Source organism: Heterodontus francisci, chromosome 11 (genome assembly GCF_036365525.1).
Source record: "Heterodontus francisci isolate sHetFra1 chromosome 11, sHetFra1.hap1, whole genome shotgun sequence".
NCBI classification, from domain to species: Eukaryota; Metazoa; Chordata; class Chondrichthyes; order Heterodontiformes; family Heterodontidae; genus Heterodontus; species Heterodontus francisci.
The window spans coordinates 62,394,494-62,414,840 of record NC_090381.1 but is presented as its reverse complement, the minus strand read 5'-3'; the positions used below and the strand labels follow the sequence as shown (position 1 = coordinate 62,414,840).

At 42.1% G+C, this 20,347-nt stretch overlaps 1 protein-coding gene across 1 annotated transcript in view; it reads left to right on the top strand.

Moving 5' to 3' along the window:
• LOC137374885 (transient receptor potential cation channel subfamily V member 5-like) overlaps positions 1–20,347 on the top strand; it is a 177,559-nt gene that overhangs the window by 61,414 nt on the left and 95,798 nt on the right. The window contains exon 5 of the mRNA XM_068041462.1: positions 8,236–8,334. Within this exon, the coding sequence (XP_067897563.1) occupies positions 8,236–8,334 (99 nt within the window). The remainder of the gene's footprint in view (positions 1–8,235; positions 8,335–20,347) is intronic.

The following is a 20,347-nucleotide window of genomic DNA, read 5'->3' as shown; positions in this document are numbered from 1 at the left end:
CACTTTGTCTAGACCATGTGATAGCTGGTGTGCAACGGCCACCCCATGTTAAAAGAATCTCACACACAGGCATCTTCCACTCCTCAAAATGAAGTTGGGACCTATAACATCAGGACCCCCATGCACAATCCCAACAGCAATGGACTTGAATTTTGTATGGATATCACAGCTCGGAACTCGGGTGCTATGACATTGATATCACTGCCCTGAGTGAGACACAGAGGGCAGGAGAAGGCCAACTCAAGGAACAAGGTGGTGGGTACACCTTTACCTGGATGGGCTGTTCAGAAGAGTAATGTCGCCTTCATGGGGTGAGCTTCACCATCAAGAACGAGCTTGTCTGGTGTCTCAGTGACTTTCCCTGTGGGATGAGCGAGTGCCTCATGACCCTCCAGCTCACACTAAAGAGGAATCAGTACACCACTGTCATCAGCGAATATGCTGCCACCCTAGATGCAACAGGGGGGGACAAAGAAAGATTCTACTCCAATCTTGAGCAATCTCTAGCCCAAGTTCCAGCAGGAGACAAGCTGATTCTCCTTGGTGACTTCAGTGCCAGAGTTGGGAAGGACTCAAATCTCTGGAAGGGTGTGATTGGCAAGGAAGAGGTAGGGAAAGCTATCTCCAATGGAGTCCTTCTCTTGAAATGCTTAGAACATGACCTTGTCATAACCAACACTCTATTTCGTCAGAAAGACAAGTTCAACACCTCATGGTGACACCCACGATCCAAGTATGGCACCTACTTGACTGCATCATCGCCTGAGCATGAGATTGCAGGGAGATCTGTATCCCTCACGCCATGACAGGTGTCGACGACTGCTGGACTGATCATTGCCTTATCCAGTCGATTATCTCCACCAATCTAGCCCCTAAACAGTGGTGCCAGCAGAAAGGCTGCCGCAAGAAAATTAACATCGAAGGTCTCCAGGATCCTGCAAAGGCAGCTCTCCCCAGCCAGCACCTCACAAGCAACCTCTCGACTTCCAGCCAACACAAGCCGCAATGTCTCCACAATGCCTGGCCCACTCTAAAGTCCACCATAATGAGCACCTGCTAAGAGTTTCTTGGCTTCTCTACCAGGAAACATAGGGACTAGTTCGACGAGAATGATCTAGAGACGCAAGAGCTAATCAAACGTAAATGCAAAGTGTTCATAGACTGGAAGCACAACGATGCTTCAAGAGAAAAGAAGCTGGCCTATAGGCATCTGAAGGCATCGGTACAACAACAAAACCATGACATAAAGAACAATTGGTGGGTAGAAAAGATCACAGGAGATTCAACAGCTTACAAACAACCACAACATGCATGAATTCTTCATCACTGTCAAGACCATCCACAGCCCAAACACTCGAAGGCCCACCCTGTTGAGAGCCAAGAATGGAGGAAAGTTTATTAAGGACAGGGAGGCAGTAAGCATCTCTTGGAGGGAACATTTCGAAGAGCTCCTCAATCAAGACTCTGTCTTTGACCTAAGCGTCCTTGACTCCATCCCTCAGTGCTCTACCTGGCTCAGGCTTGGTGCTACCTCGACCCAGAATGAAGTTGGAAAAGCCATCCATCAGCTGAAAAACAACAAAGCCTCTGGAGCAGGCTGAATTTCTGAAACACGGTTGTGATACACTCCTTGTGCAATTGCACAACCTCATATCCCTTATCTGGAAAGAGGTGCACATGCCAGTGGATCTCAGGGATGCCATGATTGTGATCAAGTTCAAGAAAGGAGATAAATCTGATTACGGTAATTATACGGGAGTCTCCCTGCTGTCAGCCACAGGGAAAATCATCGCAAGGATCCTCCTCCTTTCAGTGCCCAAAGAACTCCAGCAAGAGTCACAATGTGGATTTGGCCCACTGAGAGGCACTACAGATATGATCTACACTGCACAGAAAATGTAAGAAAAATGTAGGGAGCAGCACCAACTGCTGTAAGTAGCCTTTTCTGACCTCACAAAAGCTTTTGACTCTGTCAATCGTGAGGGTTTATGTAGCGTCATCCTCAAGTTTAACTGCCCTCAGAAATTTCTCACCATCCTTCGCCTACTGATGACATGCAAGCTGTAATCCTTACCAATAAGGACCACCACAGACCCTATCTTAGTGAAAACAAGCACCAAACAAGGCTGTGTCATCACACTAACTCTCTTTTCCATCTTCCTTGCCACAATTTTGCACCTCACCTCCAGCAAGCACCCCACAGGAGCGGAGATAACCTACAGGACGGACAGGAAATTATTCAATCTCCATTGCCTTCCCTCCAACACAAAGGTTGCTCCAATCTCAGTCAATGAGTTTCAGTACGCAGATAGCGCTTATGTATGTGCTGACTCAGAGAATGACCTCCATGTCATTGTTTATTCCTTCACTGAAGCATACAAGAAGTTGGGCCTCACTTTAAACACCCAGAAAACTAAGGTCCTCTTTCAACCCATTCCTGCAGCACAACATCATTCTCTGTCGGTCAGGATCCACAGCAAGACTCTGGAAAACATGGACCATTTTCCATATCTCAGGAGTCTACTCTCAATAAAGGCAGACATAGATGATAAAGTCCTCCACTGTCTTCAATGTGCCAGCTCTGTCTTTGGCTGATTGAGGAAAGGAGTATTCAAGGACCAGGAGCTCAAACCTGGGACTAAGGTCATGATGTAATGGGCAGCAGTCTGTGCTCTTATCTGCTTTGGAGACTTGGACAATCTATGGCAGGCATCTCAAGGCACGGAGAAATACCACCAACGTTGTCTCCGCAAAATCCTTCACATTCATTGGCAGAATAGGTGGTCTAATGTCAGTATCCCCTTCCAAGCCAACATTCCCAGCATCGAGGTGCTAATCACCCAAAACCAGCTTCACTGGTGGCCACGTCACTCACATGCCTGACACCAGGCTTCCAAAGCAATTGCTCTACTCTGAGCTATGCTGCACCAAAAGACTCCTAGGTGGCCAGAGGAAGCTGCTTTATGAAAGTTCTCAAAGCATCCCTGAAGAAATCCAATATACTCAACATACCCACCAACTCACCGGAGTCACTGTCCCTTGACTGCTCAAAGTGGAGAAGATGCATTTGGGAAAGTACTGAGAACCTCTTGAGATTTCAACTGGAGCATGTGGAGGTCAACTCCAGACAGTGGAATGAGCGTTCAGCTCTCCAAGTAACTTGCCTATCCAACCCTTCAAACATCACCTGCCCCACATGTGGTAGAGTCTGCGGTTTGCGCATCAGACTTGTTAGCCATTATTATTGTAACCTAACTTTCTCAATTTAGCATTTGATTGGATTTGAATAAGCCTCATGTTTTTATTTCTATAAACTTATCCTATTGTTCTAAATGTTTACCTTGGAGTAAAGATATTTTTCAAGATCTGTTGAAAATCTACTCTTAAATAACTTTCATTCATGTTCTTTTATGCTATTGACTGGCTTAGCTTGAATTAATATTCTGGGTTTACCTTATCTGCACCATTTAATCTTCTCTGAGCCTCAATATGTTCCTGCTTCAACCATCTCCTTAATTTTTGTTACAGATTTGTAATGGAGCTTTTGTTTCAGTCTTACTGCAGGTCTCTGTGACAAGCTGTTTCCTATTCCCAAAAACCTTCTCCAACCAGATTTGGATGCATAGTTAGCTGCATTTTTATGCAAACAGAAGCAGTTTATTTAATTCACAGAATAGTCTTTGTGTGCTACGCAGCCAACAAGTCGCAGGTTTACAATGAAACCCATAATTTAAAGGAGCAGAAGTCTTTAATTTGGACCTTAGAATCATAGAATGAAATGGCATAGAAGGAGGCCATTTGGTCTATTGTACCTGTGCCTGATCTTTGAAAGAACTGTCCAATTGGTCCTAATCCTTTCTCCATAGGCCTGCATTTTTTTTCCTTTTCAAGTATTTATTCAATTCACTTTTGAAATTTATTATTGAATCTGCTTCCCCCATCCTTTCAGACAGTGCATTCCACATCATAACAACTTGTTGCATAAAAGTATTGCTTCTCATCTTCTCTCTGGTTCATTTGCCAATTACCTTAATTTTTTGTACTCTGGTTACCGACAGTTAATTTTTATTTACTCTATCAATGCTGTTCAAGATTTTGAATGCCTCTATCCAATCTCCCCTTCACCTTCTCTGCTGTAAGGTGAACACCCCAAGTTTCTCTAGTCTCTCCATGTAAGTGAAGTCTTTCATCCCTGATACAATTCTAGTACATCTCCTCTGCGCCCTCTCGAAGGGCTTGACATCCTTCCTGAAGGGTGGTGCCCTTGGTCACAATACTCCAGCTCGGGCCTAACCAGCATTTTACAAAAAATTGGCATAACTTCTTGTTTTGTACTCCATGCTTCAATTTATAAAACCAAGGATCTTGTATGCCTTTACAACAGCTTTCTCAACTTGTCCTCCCACATTCAAAGACTTGTGCACATACAGCTCCAGGTCTCTGTTCCTGCACCCTCTTTAAAATTATACCATTTAGTTTATATTCCCTCCCTTCATTCTTCCTACCAAAATGAATCCTTTAACAATGCATTAAATTTCATCTGCCATGTGTCTATGCATTTAACCAGTCTGTCTCTGTCCTCTTGATGTGGGTTACTGTCTTTCTCACTGTTTACTCTATTTCTGAGTTTTGTGTCATCTGCAAACTTTGAAATTATGCCCTGGATATCTAAGGCCAAGTCATTAACATATATCATAAAGAGCAGTGGCCCCAACATCGATCCTAGGGGACACCATTGCACACTTCCTTCCAAACTGAAAAACTGTTCACCAGAATGCTCTGCTTTCTGTCCCTTAGCCTATTTTGTATTCCTGCAGCCACTGTCCCTTTAATCTAATAAACTTCAGTTTTGCTAACAAGTCTGTTATGTGGCATTTCATCACACGACTTTTGAAAGTCCATATACACAACGTGAACAGCACTACCCTCATTCACCCTCTCCGTTCATCAAAGAACTCAAATCAAGTTAGTCAAACATGATTTGCCTTTAACAAATCTGTGTTGGCTTTCGTTTATTAATCCATATTTTTCCAAATGCCACTTTATTTTTTCCTGGATTAATGGGGGCAACTTTAACCAAGCTCCCCAGGTGGGAAACCCACAGGATCAGGTCGCATGCTGATTTTACATTCCACCCAATATTAGTCGCTGACTTCAATGGAGAGTAAAATTGTACTGGGTGTATAACCAATATTGCGTCTGATCATGTCAATTTTCTGACTGGCAGGATAGGTTAACATTGTCCCCATTTAATGGAGTGGCAATTCAGTGATCCACCTGATCCTGTAGGTTTTCCACCAGGTGAGTTAGTTTGAAATTGCTCCCAATGTCTCTAAAAGTTTCCTCACCACAATGTTAGGCTGACTGGCTTATAATTGCTGGGTTATCCCTCTCCCCATTACTGAACAGAGGTGTAACGTTTGCAGTCCTCCAGTCCTCTGGCACTACTCCTATACCTAAGGAAGGTTAGAAGATTGTGACCAAAGCCTCTGAAATTTCCACCTTTACGTCCCTCAGCATTCCATCCAGACCCGGCGACATCTCTACTATAAGTGCTGCCAACCTTTTCAGTACCTCCTCTATATTTATTTTTATCTATCCAATGTCTCTATTACCATGTCCTTTACTGTGACCATTGACAGCATCATCGTCTTTAGTGTAGACAAATGCAAAGTACTCATTTAGACCCTCAGCCATGCCCTCTGACTTCACAAGAAAATTTCCTTTTTGGTCCCTAATCAGCCCCACTCTTCCTTTGACTACCTTTTTGCTATTTATATGTTTATATAAGACTTTTGGGTTCCTTTTTATATTTCCTGATAATCTAGTCATATACATTTTCTTTTCCACCTCTTATTTCCATTTTCAGTTCTCCCCTGTACATTTTGTATTCAGCTTGGTTCTCTACTGAATTACGAACCCGACATTTATCATTAGCGTTTTTTTCCTGTTTTACTTTAATCGCTATATCTTTAATCATTCAAAAAGTTCTAGCTTTGAATGCTCTTCCTTTTAACCTCGTGGGAATGTATCTAATCTGTACCTGAACAATCGCTTCTTTGAAGGCCCCCTATTGGTCACTTATGTTTACCTTCCAGTTTTTGATTCTAATCCAACTGGGCCAGATCCCTTTACAGCTCACTGAAATTAGCCCTCCCCCAGTAGAGTATTTTCATATTTGGTTTATCGTTGTCCATAACTATGAGGAACCTAATGATATTGTGATCACTGTTTCCTAAATGGTCTTCCACTTAAACATGCTCCACTTGCCCCACTTCATTCCTCAGAACTAGATCCAGCACTGTTTCCTTCCTCATTGAGCTGGAAACATACTGATCAAGAAAGTTCCTGTGCACATTTCATGAATTGCCCTTTATCCTGTTATTTTCCCAGTCTATATAAGGTAATTGAAGTCCCCCATTCTCACTAAAGTTCTTGCATCTTTCTGTAATCTGTCTACAGATTTGCTCACCTGTTTCCTTCCCACGATTTGGTGGCCTTTTGTATGCACCCAGCGGCTTCATAGATCTTCTAATGTTCCTTAATTCTAACCATATTGTCTTTGAACCCTTAAGTACATCATCCCTTTGTGAATCCTATGTGAATACTTGTGCCTGCAGCTCACCAACCTTATTTACCACACTCCAAGCATTTACACACATGCACTCTGAACCCATCTTAGTCTGCTTTGCAATTCCCCCCCATCTGATCCCTCCTATTTCTGAACTACTCTTTATTCTGATGCTGTTTGTCTCTGCCAGTCCTCTGGGCACCATGTAACCCCTCCATAATGCTTCATCCTGTTCCCCCTCCCACTCCACAATGCCAAGTTATTTTAAACCCAACCCCACAGTACTAATTAACCTTCCTGCAAGCACATCGGCCCCAGCCATGTTGAGGTGGAACCCATCCATCTTCTACAGGTCCCTCTTACCTTAGAACTGGTCCAAATGACCCTGGAATCGGAAGTCTACTCTTCTACACCATTTCTTTAGCCACGCTTTTCTTACTGCTCCTGTTCTCACTAGCATGTAGCGATTACAAGATTTGATATCCTGCTCTTTAACTTCCTGCCTCACTCCTGAAACATTGGTTCCAACATGGACCATAACTTCTGGCTGTCCCCTTCCCCTTGCAAAATGTTTCACCGATTTCTAAAATAAAAAGCTTGGTTATTTTTCTTTACTCGTTACATTTATAACTATAGGTTTTCTGAATTTTTTTTATTATAATATATATTGGAGTAGCTCTACAGCAGTTGGTGCTGCTGTTGCTACTCTCCTGTGAAAACTAGGAATGATGCAGGACTTATGTCTGGATGATGTTCAGAAATCTGGTTTGATGAAGGAAGAATGGTGACAAAATATTTTTTTTAAAGATCAGCATCCAACCAGCTACTGGCCCACAATTCAGATAGCTGGATACAACTAGGGCTAGAAATATTTTTTCATCTTTGACATAATCAAAGGCTATTCAAAATATGATTACTCACTGTAGCAAGTATCTCATGCTGTGGTGCAAATATTCTGCAAAATCCAACATGTCAGCTCTTCAGAAAATTAATACAAAATAACTGCTGCTACACAATTGGCACAGCATTCCTTTAAACCAAACACTTTTTCATTCCAATTTTGTTTTGGATTTCTAATGTTTATTTTTACATTTGAATGTGAAGAACCTTGAGTTCGTAGAACCTTCTTCTGATCTAGAGGGCAGGCTTTCATTGCATATTGTTTTTGTATTCATCATAACCATCTCCTTCCTCAATCCCTTCAAGTTTGGATGGAGTACAGAACACATTTGTAGTACAAACATAACCAGTTTATTTGAACACACAGAAAACAGGTTATTCACGGTTTCAGAACAGGTTACATCCCGCTGTGTGTACATTGCAGGGAAATTACAGAGTGGCCTCCACAGCACTGGTAGCAGCAGACAAACTTCAGCTGCACATTCATATCTGTTTTTCAATTTGTTTTTAATTGTTATAACCTCACCTTGTGCCACATTTAGCAGATCCCTGTGAGAAACTACTCATTCAAATTCCATACGCATTTATTATTTGTGTCAATTTATAGATGCATGCTCATTCTGCCGTGAGCAGTGTTGAAGAAAAATGCAATATGGTGACAACAGTCTGAGGCATTTTTCTGTAAAACAAGGGATCTTTGAAAATCACTTCCATGCTTTTTTTTAAGTTGTGGTAATTAATACTTCTTTCTTTTTATATGTCAGGGGAATATGTTTTATCCTTTGCAGCCTGCATAGGAAATGAACAAGTAGTTAAAATGATTGTGGCACATGGGGCACCTTTAAATGCACAAGATAAACAAGGTAGGACCTTTATTTATATATCATTTGATATAATTCTTGCTCAAGCTGTTTTCATATTGTATGCCATGCATTATTTCTGCATATTACAACAAAACATCTTAACTTAAATGGCTTCCTAATATAGCAGATATTCAAATAGTATAAGTAGGCTTTGCAATTTCACTTCAAACTATACTCAACCTTCCTCTCTCTGAACAAAGAAAATTGAAATTAGCATTCATTTGGCAATACTAAAATGACCCAAAAATGCATTATTTAATTCTTGCTTACCATCTGCCCTGACCATTCACTTCACTGATCTGCTGAGTCCAGGTTCATTGTTTGTGATTCCTCCACAGCCCTTTCTGAATATCTGCTTTTCACTTTGCCATGTCCAGATGCATTGCTTCAATGCTGATTCTCCAGTCCTACATGACTCTGTGCTTCCCTGCTATGCTTAGTTAAGGTTCATTTACTTAATCAATTCTTGATTCTGCGGGTTATGGGGAGAAGGCAGGGGAATGATACAAAGTGAATTGCTCACTCGGAGAGCCAGTGCAGAGCACGATGGGCTGAATGGCCTCCTTCTGTGCTGTAACAATTTGTGATTCTGTCAAGGTGACTTGACTTGGCCAGAGCTTGAGAACAAAGAGTTAAGGAGACTAAAGAAGTATATTAACAACTCAGAAGTCAGAGCAGTGCATTCGGGGTACTTTAATCATGTTAATTCATTTTACAATTGAATGTGACCATTCTTGACAATAGGAAAGCAGAAAGCACCAAAAAAGTGCAACTCATTAATGACCAAATTAAGATCCAAAATGTGGTAAAAATAAATATAAAAAGAGAGCAGAAATTATACAATTGTATTTAATTTGCTTTTCTTAAGTCTTAACATTTAGTCATGTCAATTTAATTTCTAAGGTACCTGTGCATTAAAGTGGAACTACTTTCAGTGATTTAAGAACATAACAAGAACATAAGAAATAGGATCTGGAATAGGCTATTTGGCCCTTCAAGCTTGCTCCACCATTCAACACGATCTTGGCTGATGTTCCACCTCAACTCCACCTTCCCGCATTATTCCCAAATCCCTTAATTCCCTTAGCACCCAAAAATCTAGCAATATCTGTCTTGAATATACTCAATGGCTGAGCATCCACAGCTCTCTGGGGTATAGAATTCCAAAGATTCATAACCTTTGAGTTGAAGAAATTTCCCCTCGTCTCGGTCCTAAATGGCCAACCCCTTACTCTGAGACTATGACACTGTATTGTAGATTCCCCAGCCAGGGAAACATTTTCTCAGCATTTACCCTGTCAAGCCCCTTAAGAATTTTCCATGTTACAATTAGATTGTCTCTCATTCCTGTAAACTCCAGGAAATATAGGCCTAGTCTACTCAATTTCTCCTCATAAGACAATCCTCTCATCCCAAGAATCAGTCTCATGAACTTTTATTGCACTTCCTCTAGGGGAAAAATGCCCTTCCTTAGGTAAGGAGACTAAAACTAAAACAATACATCAGGTATGCCCTCACCAATGCCCTGCATAATTGTATTAAGACTTCTTTACTTCCAAATTCCAATCCCTTTGTAACAAAAGCTAACATACGATTTGCCTTCCTAATTGCTTGCTATAGTTAGCTATAACATGATCCTGGATGTTATTGAAGGAAATATCTATACCATTGCTGGTATCTCTCCATCTCCCTTATTACAATCTTTTATAGTTCACCTGCAATAGCTTTTCATTCTGCTCCTGCACCAATACTACTGTTGTCCCCAGCTGTTGTCATTAGCCCCCTCCTGTTTCTCAAGTACATGTTACCCTTCTGTGACATCATCAGTTTCAACATGTATGCTGATGACATCCAGCTCTACCTCACTACCACTTCTCTCAACCCGTCCACTGCCTCTGAATTGTCAGATTGCTTGTTTGACATCCAGTATTGGTTGAGCAGAAATGTGCTGCCACTAAATATTGGGAAGACAGAAGCCATTGTCTTCGATCCCTTCCACAAACTCTGTTTCCTGGCCACTGACTCCATCACTGTTCCCAGCAACTTTCTGATGCTGAACCAGACTATTAACAACCTTGGCATCATATTTGAGCTGGAGATGAGTTTCTGACCACATATTCATGCCATCACTAAGACCACCTATTTCCATTTCCATAACATCACCCGACTCTGCCCTTGCCTCAGCTCATCTACTGCTGAAACCTTCATCAATGCCTTTGTTACCCCTTCACTTGACTATTCTATTGCAGTCATGGCCGGTCTCTCACGTTCTACCCTCCATAAACTTGAGGTCATTCAGAAGTCGGCTGCCCGTGTCCTAACTTGCACCAAGTCCCATTCATCCATTGCTCTTGCGCTCGCTGACTTACATTGGCTGCACCTTGATTTTAATATTCTCATCCTTGTTTTCAAATTCCTCTATGGTCTCACCCCTGCCTACCTCTGTAATCTCCAACCCCACAACCCTCCAAGATATCTGCACTCATCTAATTCTTGCTTTTTGAGCATCCCTGCTTTTAATTGCTCCACCATTAGTGGCTATACCTACAGCTGCCTAGGCCCTAAGCTCTGGAATTCCCTCCCTAAACCTCTCCACCTCACTTCCTCTCTTTCCTGCTTAAGGTGCTCCTTAAAACCTACCCTTTTGAACAAGCTTTTGTTTATCAGCCCTAATATCTCTTTTTGTGGCTCACTATCAAGTTTTGCTTTATAATGCTCCTTGGGGTGTTTTATTATGTTTAAGTTGCTATAAAAATGCAGGTTGGTGGTGGTGGTGCTGGTGATGACCAGAGATAGCTGCACCATTAAAGAGGGATGCAAAAACTATAGAGCAGTGATAATGGAGGACTTATCGTCCTCATATAGACTAGGATAGTGATAGTGTAAAAGGCAGAGGAGGAAAGAGTCTCTGAAGGATGTTCAGGAAAATTTTCTAGATCAGTATATTTCTGGCTCAATGAGAAAGGATGATTGCTGGATCTGGTTCTGGGAATGAGGTGGGTCAAGTGCATCAATTGTCAGTGGGGGAACATTTGGAAACAGTGATCATAGTATCATAAGGTTTAGGTTATCTATGGAAAAGGACAAGGAGCAATCTAGAGTAAAAATAATTAATTAAAGGAGGGCCAGTTTCAGTGGGATGAGAATGTATCTGTGACAGGTAAATTGGAATCAGAGATTGACAGGCATAACTGTAAAGGAACAAAGGGCTGTCTTTAATGGGGAGATAGTTTGTTACAGTCAAGGTACATTCCCACAATGGGGGAAAGGTAGAGCAATCAAAGCTAGAGCTCACCAGATGAGGAAAGAGTTAGAGAGTAAAATGAAGCAGAAAAAGGGGTATGACAGATGTCAAGTTGATAATACAAGTGAGAACCAGGCTGAAGATAGAATGCTCAGAGGGGAAGTGAAAAAGGAAATCACAGAATCACAGAATTGTTACAGTGCAGAAGGAGGCCATTTAGCCAATCATGTCCGCATTGGCTCTCTAAAAGAGCAATTTCCTCAGGTTCATTCCCCTGCCTTCTCCCCATAACCCTGCACATTCTTCCTTTTCATATAACTGTCTAATTCCCTTTTGAATGCTTCAATTGAACCTGCTTCCACCATGTTCACAGGCAGCGCATTCAGACCTTAACCACTCGCTGCGTGAAAAAGTTGTTCCTCATGTCACTTTTGCTTCTCTTACCAAATACTTTAAATCTGTGCCCTCTCGTTCTCGATCCTTTCACGAGTGGGAACAATTTCTCTCTACCTACTCTGTCCAGACCCCTCATGATTTTGAATACCTCAATCAAATCACCTCTCAGCCTTTTCTTCTCCAAGGAAAGCAGTCCTAACTTCTTCAATCCATATTCATAACTGAAGTTCTTCATCCCTGGAACCATTCTCGTGAATCTTTTCTGTACTCTCTCCAATGCCCTCACTTCTTTCCTAAAGTACGGTGCCCAGAACTGGACGCAATACTCCAGCTGAGGCCGAACTAGTGTCTTATACAAGTTTAACATAACATCCTTGCTCTTGTACTCTATGCCCCTATTAATAAGGCCCCGGGTAACTGTATACTTTATTAACCGCTCTCTCAACCTGTCCTATCACCTTCAATTACTTATGCACATATACACCTAGGTCCCTCTGTTGCTGCACCCCCTTTAGAATTGTACGCTTTATTCTATATTTGTCAGGTTCTTCCTGCCAAAATGAATCACTTCACAATTCTCTGCATTGAACATCACCTGCTACCTGTCCGCCCATTCCACCAACTTGTCTATATCTTTTTTTTAAAATTCATTCATGGGATGTAGGCGTCACTGGCCAGGCCAGCATTTATTGCCCATCCCTAATTGCCCTTGAGGAGGTGGTCGTGAGCTGCCTTCTTGAACCGCTGCAGTCCATTTGGGGTAGGTATACCCACAGTGCTGTTAGGAAGGGAGTTCCAGGATTTTGACCCAGCGACAGTGAAGGAACGGCGATATAGGTCCAAGTCAGGATGGTGTGTGACTTGGAGGGGAACTTGCAGGTGATGGTGTTCCCATGTATTTGCTGCCCTTGTCCTTCTAGTTGGTAGAGGTCACGGGTTTGGAAGGTGCTGTCTAAGGAGCCTTGGTGCGTTGCTGCAGTGCATCTTGTAGATGGTACACACTGCTGCCACTGTGCGTCGGTGGTGGAGGGAGTGAATGTTTGTAGATGGGGTGCCAATCAAGCGGGCTGCTTTGTCCTGGATGGCGTCGAGCTTCTTGAGTGTTGTTGGAGCTACACCCATCCAGGCAAGTGAAGAGTATTCCATCACACTCCTGACTTGTGCCTTGTAGATGGTGGACAGGCTTTGGGGAGTCAGGAGGTGAGTTACTCGCCTCAGGATTCCTAGCCTCTGACTTGCTCTTGTAGCCGCAGTATTTATATGGCTACTCCAGTTCAGTTTCTGGTCAATGGTAGCCCCTAGGATGTTGATAGTGGGGGATTCAGCGATGGTAATGCCATTGAATGTCAAGGGGAGATGGTTAGATTCTCTCTTGTTGGAGATGGTCATTGCCTGGCATTTGTGTGGCGCGAATGTTACTTGCTACTTATCAGCCCAAGCCTGGATATTGTCCAGGTCTTGCTGCATTTCTACACGGACTGCTTCAGTATCTGAGGAGTCCACGAATGGTGCTGAACATTGTGCAATCATCAGCAAACATCCCCACTTCTGACCTTATGATTGAAGGAAGGTCATTGATGAAGCAGCTGAAGATGGTTGGACCTAGGACACTACCCTGAGGAACTCCTGCAGTGATGTCCTGGAGCTCAGATGATTGTGTTCCAACAACCACAACCAGTTCTACACTATCCTCCTCACAATTCAAACTGCTTCCAAGTTTCGTATCATCTGCAATCTTTGAAATTGTGCCCTGTACACCAAGGTCTAGATCATTAATATATATCAGGAAAAGCAAGGGTCCCAACACTGATCCCTGGGGAACTCACTACAAACCTTCCTCCAGCCCAAAAAACATCCATTAATCACTACTCTTTGTTTCCTGTCACTCAGCCAATTTTGTATCCATGTTGCTACTGTCCCTTTTATTCCATGAGCTATTAGTTTGCTCACAAGTCTGTTGGGTGGCACTGTATCAAATGTCTTTTGAAAGTCCATGTACACCACATCAACAGCATTGACCTCATTAACCCTCTCTATTACCTCCTCAAAAACCTCCAGCAAGTTAGTTAAACATGATTTTCCCTCCAGAAGTCCATGCTGTCTTTCCTTAAATAAATTGTCCACCTGACTATTGATTTTGTCCCGAATTATTTTTTTCTAAAGATTTTCCACTACTGAAGTTAAACTGACAAGCCTGTAGTTGCTGGGCTTAACTTTATACCCTTTTTTGAACAAGGGTGTAATGTTTGCAATTATCCAGTCCTCTGGCACCACACCTAAGTCTAAGAAAGACTGAAAAAATTATGGCCAGTGCCTCTGCGATTTCCACCTTCACTTCCCTCAGTATCCTTGGATGCATCTCATCTGGTCCTAGCGTTTTATCCACTTTAAGTACAGACAGCCTATCTAATACTTCCTCTTTATCAATTTTAAACTCCTCTAGTGTCTGATTTACCTCCTCTTTCAACATTGCCTGAGTTGCATCTTCTTCCTTGCTAAAGACAGATGCAAAGTATTCATTTAATACCTTAGCTATGCCCTCTGCCTCCATGTGTAAATCCCTTTTCTGGTCCCTAATCGGCACCACTTCTTTTACCACCATTTTATTATTTATATGCTGATAGAAAACTTTGAGATTTTCTTTAATGCTAGCTGCCAGTCTCTTTTCCAGCTCTCTCTTTGCTTCTGTTATTTGCTTTTTCACTTCCCCTCTGGACCTTCTATATTCAGCCTGGTTCTCAATAGTATTTTCTACCTGGCATTTGTAATAAGCACACTTTTTCTTCTTTATCTTAATCTCTACCTCGTTTGTCATCCAGGGAGCTCTGGATTTGTTTGCGCTACTTTTCCCCTTCGAGGGAACATACTTTGACTGTGCCCAAACTATCTCTTCTTTGAAGGTAGCCCATTGTTCATCTGCTGGTTTTCCTGCCAGCTTTTGATGCCAGTTTATTTGTCCCAGCTCTATTCTTACCCACATTGCAGTTGGCCTTCCCCCAGTTAATTATTCTTACTTTGCATTGCTGTTTGTCCTTTTCCATAGTCAGCCTAAACCTTATGATACAATGATCACTATTCCCTAAATTCTCTCCTACTGATACTTGATCCACTTGGCCTATCTCATTCCCAAGAAGCAGGTCTAGCAGTGCCTCCATTCTCTTTAGACTAGCAACATACTGTTGTAGAAAATTTTCCTGAATACACTATAGGAGTTCTTGCCCCTCACTGTCCTTTACACCACTATTATCCCTGTCTGTGTTTGGATAATTAAAGTCCCCCATTATAACTACCTGATAATTTTTGCGCCTCTGTAATTTCCTTGCAAATTTGTTCCTCCACACCATTCCCATGAGCTGGTGGCCTATAGACAACACTGAGCAATGTAAGCGCACCTTTATTGCGCCTTAGCTCTAGCCAAATTGATTCTGTCCTCGACCTCTCTGGGACATCCTTTTTCTCCAGCACTGAAATGCTCTCCAATAATCCCCCTTTTTTCCTTTCCCTATCTTTCCTGAACACCTTGTATCCAGGAATATTTAACACCCAGTCCTGCCGTTCTTTGAGCCAGGTCTCTGTTAGAGCCACAACATCATATTTCCACATGGCAATCTGTACCTGTACCTCACCAGTCTTATTAACCACACTGCGTGCATTCACATACATGCACATTAACCCTGATTCAGACTTTATTACTTTCTCCCTTACTCTGACTCCACCTAATAACTTACTATTCCCTACTCTCGTGCTATCTATCTCCCCCAGTAATCTGTGCACCTTGGTATTCCTCTCTGATATTTGTTCCTGGTTCCCACACCCCTGACAAGTTATCAATTTTGCTTCTGTCCAATCTGAGCTGCCTCTCAGGTTCCCATACCCCTAACACTTTAAATCCTCCCCTACAGCAATAGCAAATCTCCCTGTGAGGATATTCGTCCCAGTCCTGCTAAGTTGCAATCCGTCCATCTTGCACAGGTCCCACCTGCCCTAGAACTGATCGCAATGTCTCAGAAATCTGATGTCCTCCTTCCTACACCAGTACTCAAGCCACATGTCCAATCGCTCAATTCTCCTTTTCCTATGCTCACTTGCACATAGGACCGGGAGTAATCCTGAGATTACTACTTTTGAGGTCCTGCTTTTTAAACTTCTTCCTAGCTCCTTAAAATCTGCTTTCAGGATCTCATCCCCCTCTTACCTATGTCATTGGTACCAATGTGGACCACGTCCTTTATCTGTTCACCCTCCCCCAGAAGAATGTCCTGTAGCTGCTCCCTGACGTCCTTGACCCTGGCATCAGGGAGGTAACACATCATCCTGTAGTCATGTTTACTGACGCAGAAACACCTGTCTGTTCCCCTAACTAACGAATCCCCTATCACTACTGCTCTTCCACTCTTCTTCCTCCCCTCCTATGCAGCTGAGCCACCTGTGGTGACACAAACTTGGCTCTGACTACACTTGTCTGAGGAACCATCACCCTCACCAGTATACAAAATGGATAACCGATTAGTGAGTGAGATAATATCAGGGGACTCCTGCACTACCTGCCTAGTTCTCTTAGACTGCCTGGCGGTCACCCATTTCCTACCTGCCTGCATGCTTCTAACTTGTGTTGTGACCACCTCCCTAAATGTGCTAACCATGTAGTCCTCTGCCTCACAGCTGCACAGTGACTCCAGCCACTGCACAAGTTTTGAAACCCAGAGTTCAAGCTTCTGCAGCTGGTGACACTTCCTGCAGATGTGTTTGTCTCGGACACATGGTGTGTCCATGGCTTCCCACATGCCACAGGCTGTGCATTTCACTCGGCAAAGCTGCTCTGCCATATGTTAACTTTACAGACTATTTATTATTCAGCAGAATAGCTTACTCACCAAACAGTTCCTTCCACTGCACTGAAGCAAGATACCAAATACTGGAGGGTAAAAAAAGTAGAAAAATGGAGCACCTCCTCCCTCCTTCACTGAACTTGCCACTCATCAAATTCGAATCTCCACACTCAGCTTGCAATCTGCACTCTGTTTTAATGAGAGGCAAAGAGAAATTAGACGAAGATATTGGCAGCTAACATAAAAGTAAATCCAAACGTCTTCTCTAAACATATAAGTAGTAAAAGGGTAGTAAGAGGCGGTGTGTTGTTGATTCGGAACCTTTTTGGCCGGTGTCAGGACCCCCGCCTTCTGCTGAAAATCCAGCCCCATGTTTTATCAAGAAGTAGAAAAGGAGTAAAATAATAGGGGGGGAACTGAATTATAAAATGATCAGTTAGAATCTACTATTGGTAGTCAAGCAGTAGAATCTCCAAACTGCATTTTCATGTCCATTGAGTTCTTAATTTGTTAAAGCATTATTACAAACTTATATGGAATTTACAATAGTTGTTTAATCATTCATTGCAATGCTAAATATCTAATGGTTTAGTTGTTTAATTCCTGCAAAAATATTGAAAAGTAAATGAAAATAGTATTGAGCAGTTGTTAGGGCACTTGGTTTTGTTTTCACTTTCGCATTTTGAATCTATAGATAACTTAGTAGCTTAATTGTTACACTTTTCTTCTATTAACAACTTAGTTTTACAATTAATTAGGGATAACAAGTGATTAAATTAATCCTGCAATTAAAATTTTTAAATTTCAGTTCACCTGAGTTTTAATAACATAGGCCAGAATTTTACATTGGGTGGGAGACCCTGCCCACCGGCCAAAAAGTCAGTGGCGAGCTCGGCTCCACCGCGCCTGGGAGCCACGCTACGATTTTGCGTGGCCCAGGCCCTTAAATGCCAGCGGCGGTGGGAGGAGGCCCTTAAGTGGCAGTTAATTGGCATGGGGCGGGCAGGCCATTTCTCGCTGCTGTCGTCCCTCGTAAAATTGCAGCAGAGGTGGGAAAGTGATGGGAACGGCACCCACTGCCTCCCACTCAATTTTACGACCCCGCCCTGCTTCCTCAAGCTTATTTCTGCAGGGGGGGGCGTAAGATTTCAGCCAAATATTTAATTAATAAAATCACTGTATCAGTCTTGTTCGAGTTTGAATTTTTCTTGGTTCTATTATTATTATGATCCAAAAAATACAGCATAAAAATCCTATTTTGTTTCTGTATTTGATTTGTTGGCATCTCTTTATAGTTTAATATTTAGTTACATGGAATTATACATTGGTTCAAATGGAAGCACCCAAAACACCAATTACAAATTACAATTAATGTTGATTCACTAATAATACCATTGTTAAAGAAATCAAAAGTGTATATACACTTGACAAAGCATTGTGCATTTATAATCAAAGGTGGTTACTGTAAACTGATAAATCAGTATCCTCTCCATATCTATTAGCCTCTGAAATAAAAAATATATAATTCTGCCGTATAAAATAGAATGTAGGTGTATGTTGCTGGAAGGCTCCTGCATTTATGAAATGAATGCTGGAGCCAATTATTACTCAGGTTGCTGGTCAGAACCCTAGATTTATTTGACTTGGCAAGTGAATTAACAAGATGAAGACAGCTGAACTGGTGTTTTCTTGGAGAGATGGAGCTGAAAAACATCTTTTAAGATAGCTTTTCATCTGTCAGAAAGAGATATAAGCACAGGCAGAAGGCTTACACTAATAGTAAAAATCAGTGTTTAGAAAGTTTCATGCTTTCCTATGTTTACACCTGGCTGAGAACAGTTCAATTGTTTTTAGCTTGATTAATTGGTCTACTGCAGCTCTGGAGGAAAATGGAAATCGGGGCTGGGAGACAATGACATATTAAAGAAATTTGGATATATTGGAATAAATCTGGGGATATTTGTATTTTCAGCAAGTTAAGAGTGACCTAGGATGGTGACAAAAGTGCACTTCCTAAGTTTCTATTGTCATTTTTCTGGCCACTCTTTTGCTTCAACTTGTGCCATGGTGAATTCCTATGGCCATATTTCCCATTCAATTTTCCTCTGCTGATGTCATAATGCAGTTGCACACCAGAACCACTGGTTGGCTCTTTGGAGCAAATTGTAATGCTCTGTCTACTAGCATCATCTTTTTCTTACCTGATTTCCAAATTTTTACTGATACTAAATTCACTAATTCCTTTTTAAATCCCCAATAATTTTTTCAGAGCATTGATGAGACCACACCTGGAGTACTGTGTGCAGTTTTGGTCACCTGACCTAAGGAAGGATATACTTTCCCTAGAAGGAGTGCAGTGAAGGTTCACTAAGCTCGTTCCTGGGATGAGAAGATTGTCCTATGAGGAGAGATTGAGTCGACTAAGTCTATATTCCCTTGAGTTTAGAAGAATGAGAGGTGATTAAATTGGTGAGGATAGATGCTGGGAAGTCTAAAACTAGAGGTCACAGTTTTGGAATAAGGGGTAAGCCATTTAGGACTGAGATAAGGAGAATTTTTTTCACTCAAAGGGTTGTGAATCTTTGGATTCTCTACCCCAGAGAGAATGGATGCTCAGTTGTTGAATATATTGAAGACCGAGGGTGATAGATTTTTGAGTACTAAGGGAATTAAGGGATATGGGGATAGTGTGGGAAGGTGGACTTGAGGGAGAAGATTAGCCATGATCGTGTTAAATGGCGGAGCAAACTCAAGGGCCAAACGGCCTACTCCAGCTCTTATTTCTTATGTTTATTAATGGTGTGACATCAAGCCCAGGTTGCTGTAATTAGTTTCAACCTTCTGCCTCTGCTATGCCCTACTTAGGCCACGGTTGATGGGTATTTCTTTATTGAATCACTGATTTCCAGAATAAAATGCATCTATATGGTTAGTAAAATCCTCTGCCATTGTTAATCTGTTTTAGTTTTCTAAGACTATTTAGACTAAGTAGTCCTGACTAAAGCCAACTTGAATATTGGGCTCCATGTCAGACATAGCAGCAGCGAGAGTATTCCTGTGGGACAGGATAGGGTAGAACTTGTGTGGATTGCCACCGCATACCAGGAATTTAAGGAGGAACCCAAATCCACCGTTGTCTGCTCTGCATAACCAGTGCCCCAAATTTCACTTAGTGGATTAAGTGGGCAGGTTTTCTGCCCATGAACTATATCCAATTTCTACCCAAAAACACTCAAAACATTCATGAGGTAGTTCAGTGCTGTGATGGGAAGATGTCCAAGAAGATGATTTTCATTTTTTGCAAGATGAATAACGTTAAACATTCAGATGGAAACAAACATGTAGGGAAAAATTGAGTGGGAATGATTACACAGCCGTAAAAGAAATAGCCTGATTTTCTGTCTATTAATTTAAATGGGAGCACAGTTTGACCCACCTGGACTGGATTTAATGGGGACGCCGGAGAAGGGCTAAGAGGCAGGGGTCACCCATAGAATTGCGACAGGAGGCAGGGGGCAGTGGGCCTGTCGCCTTTCTGTAGCCT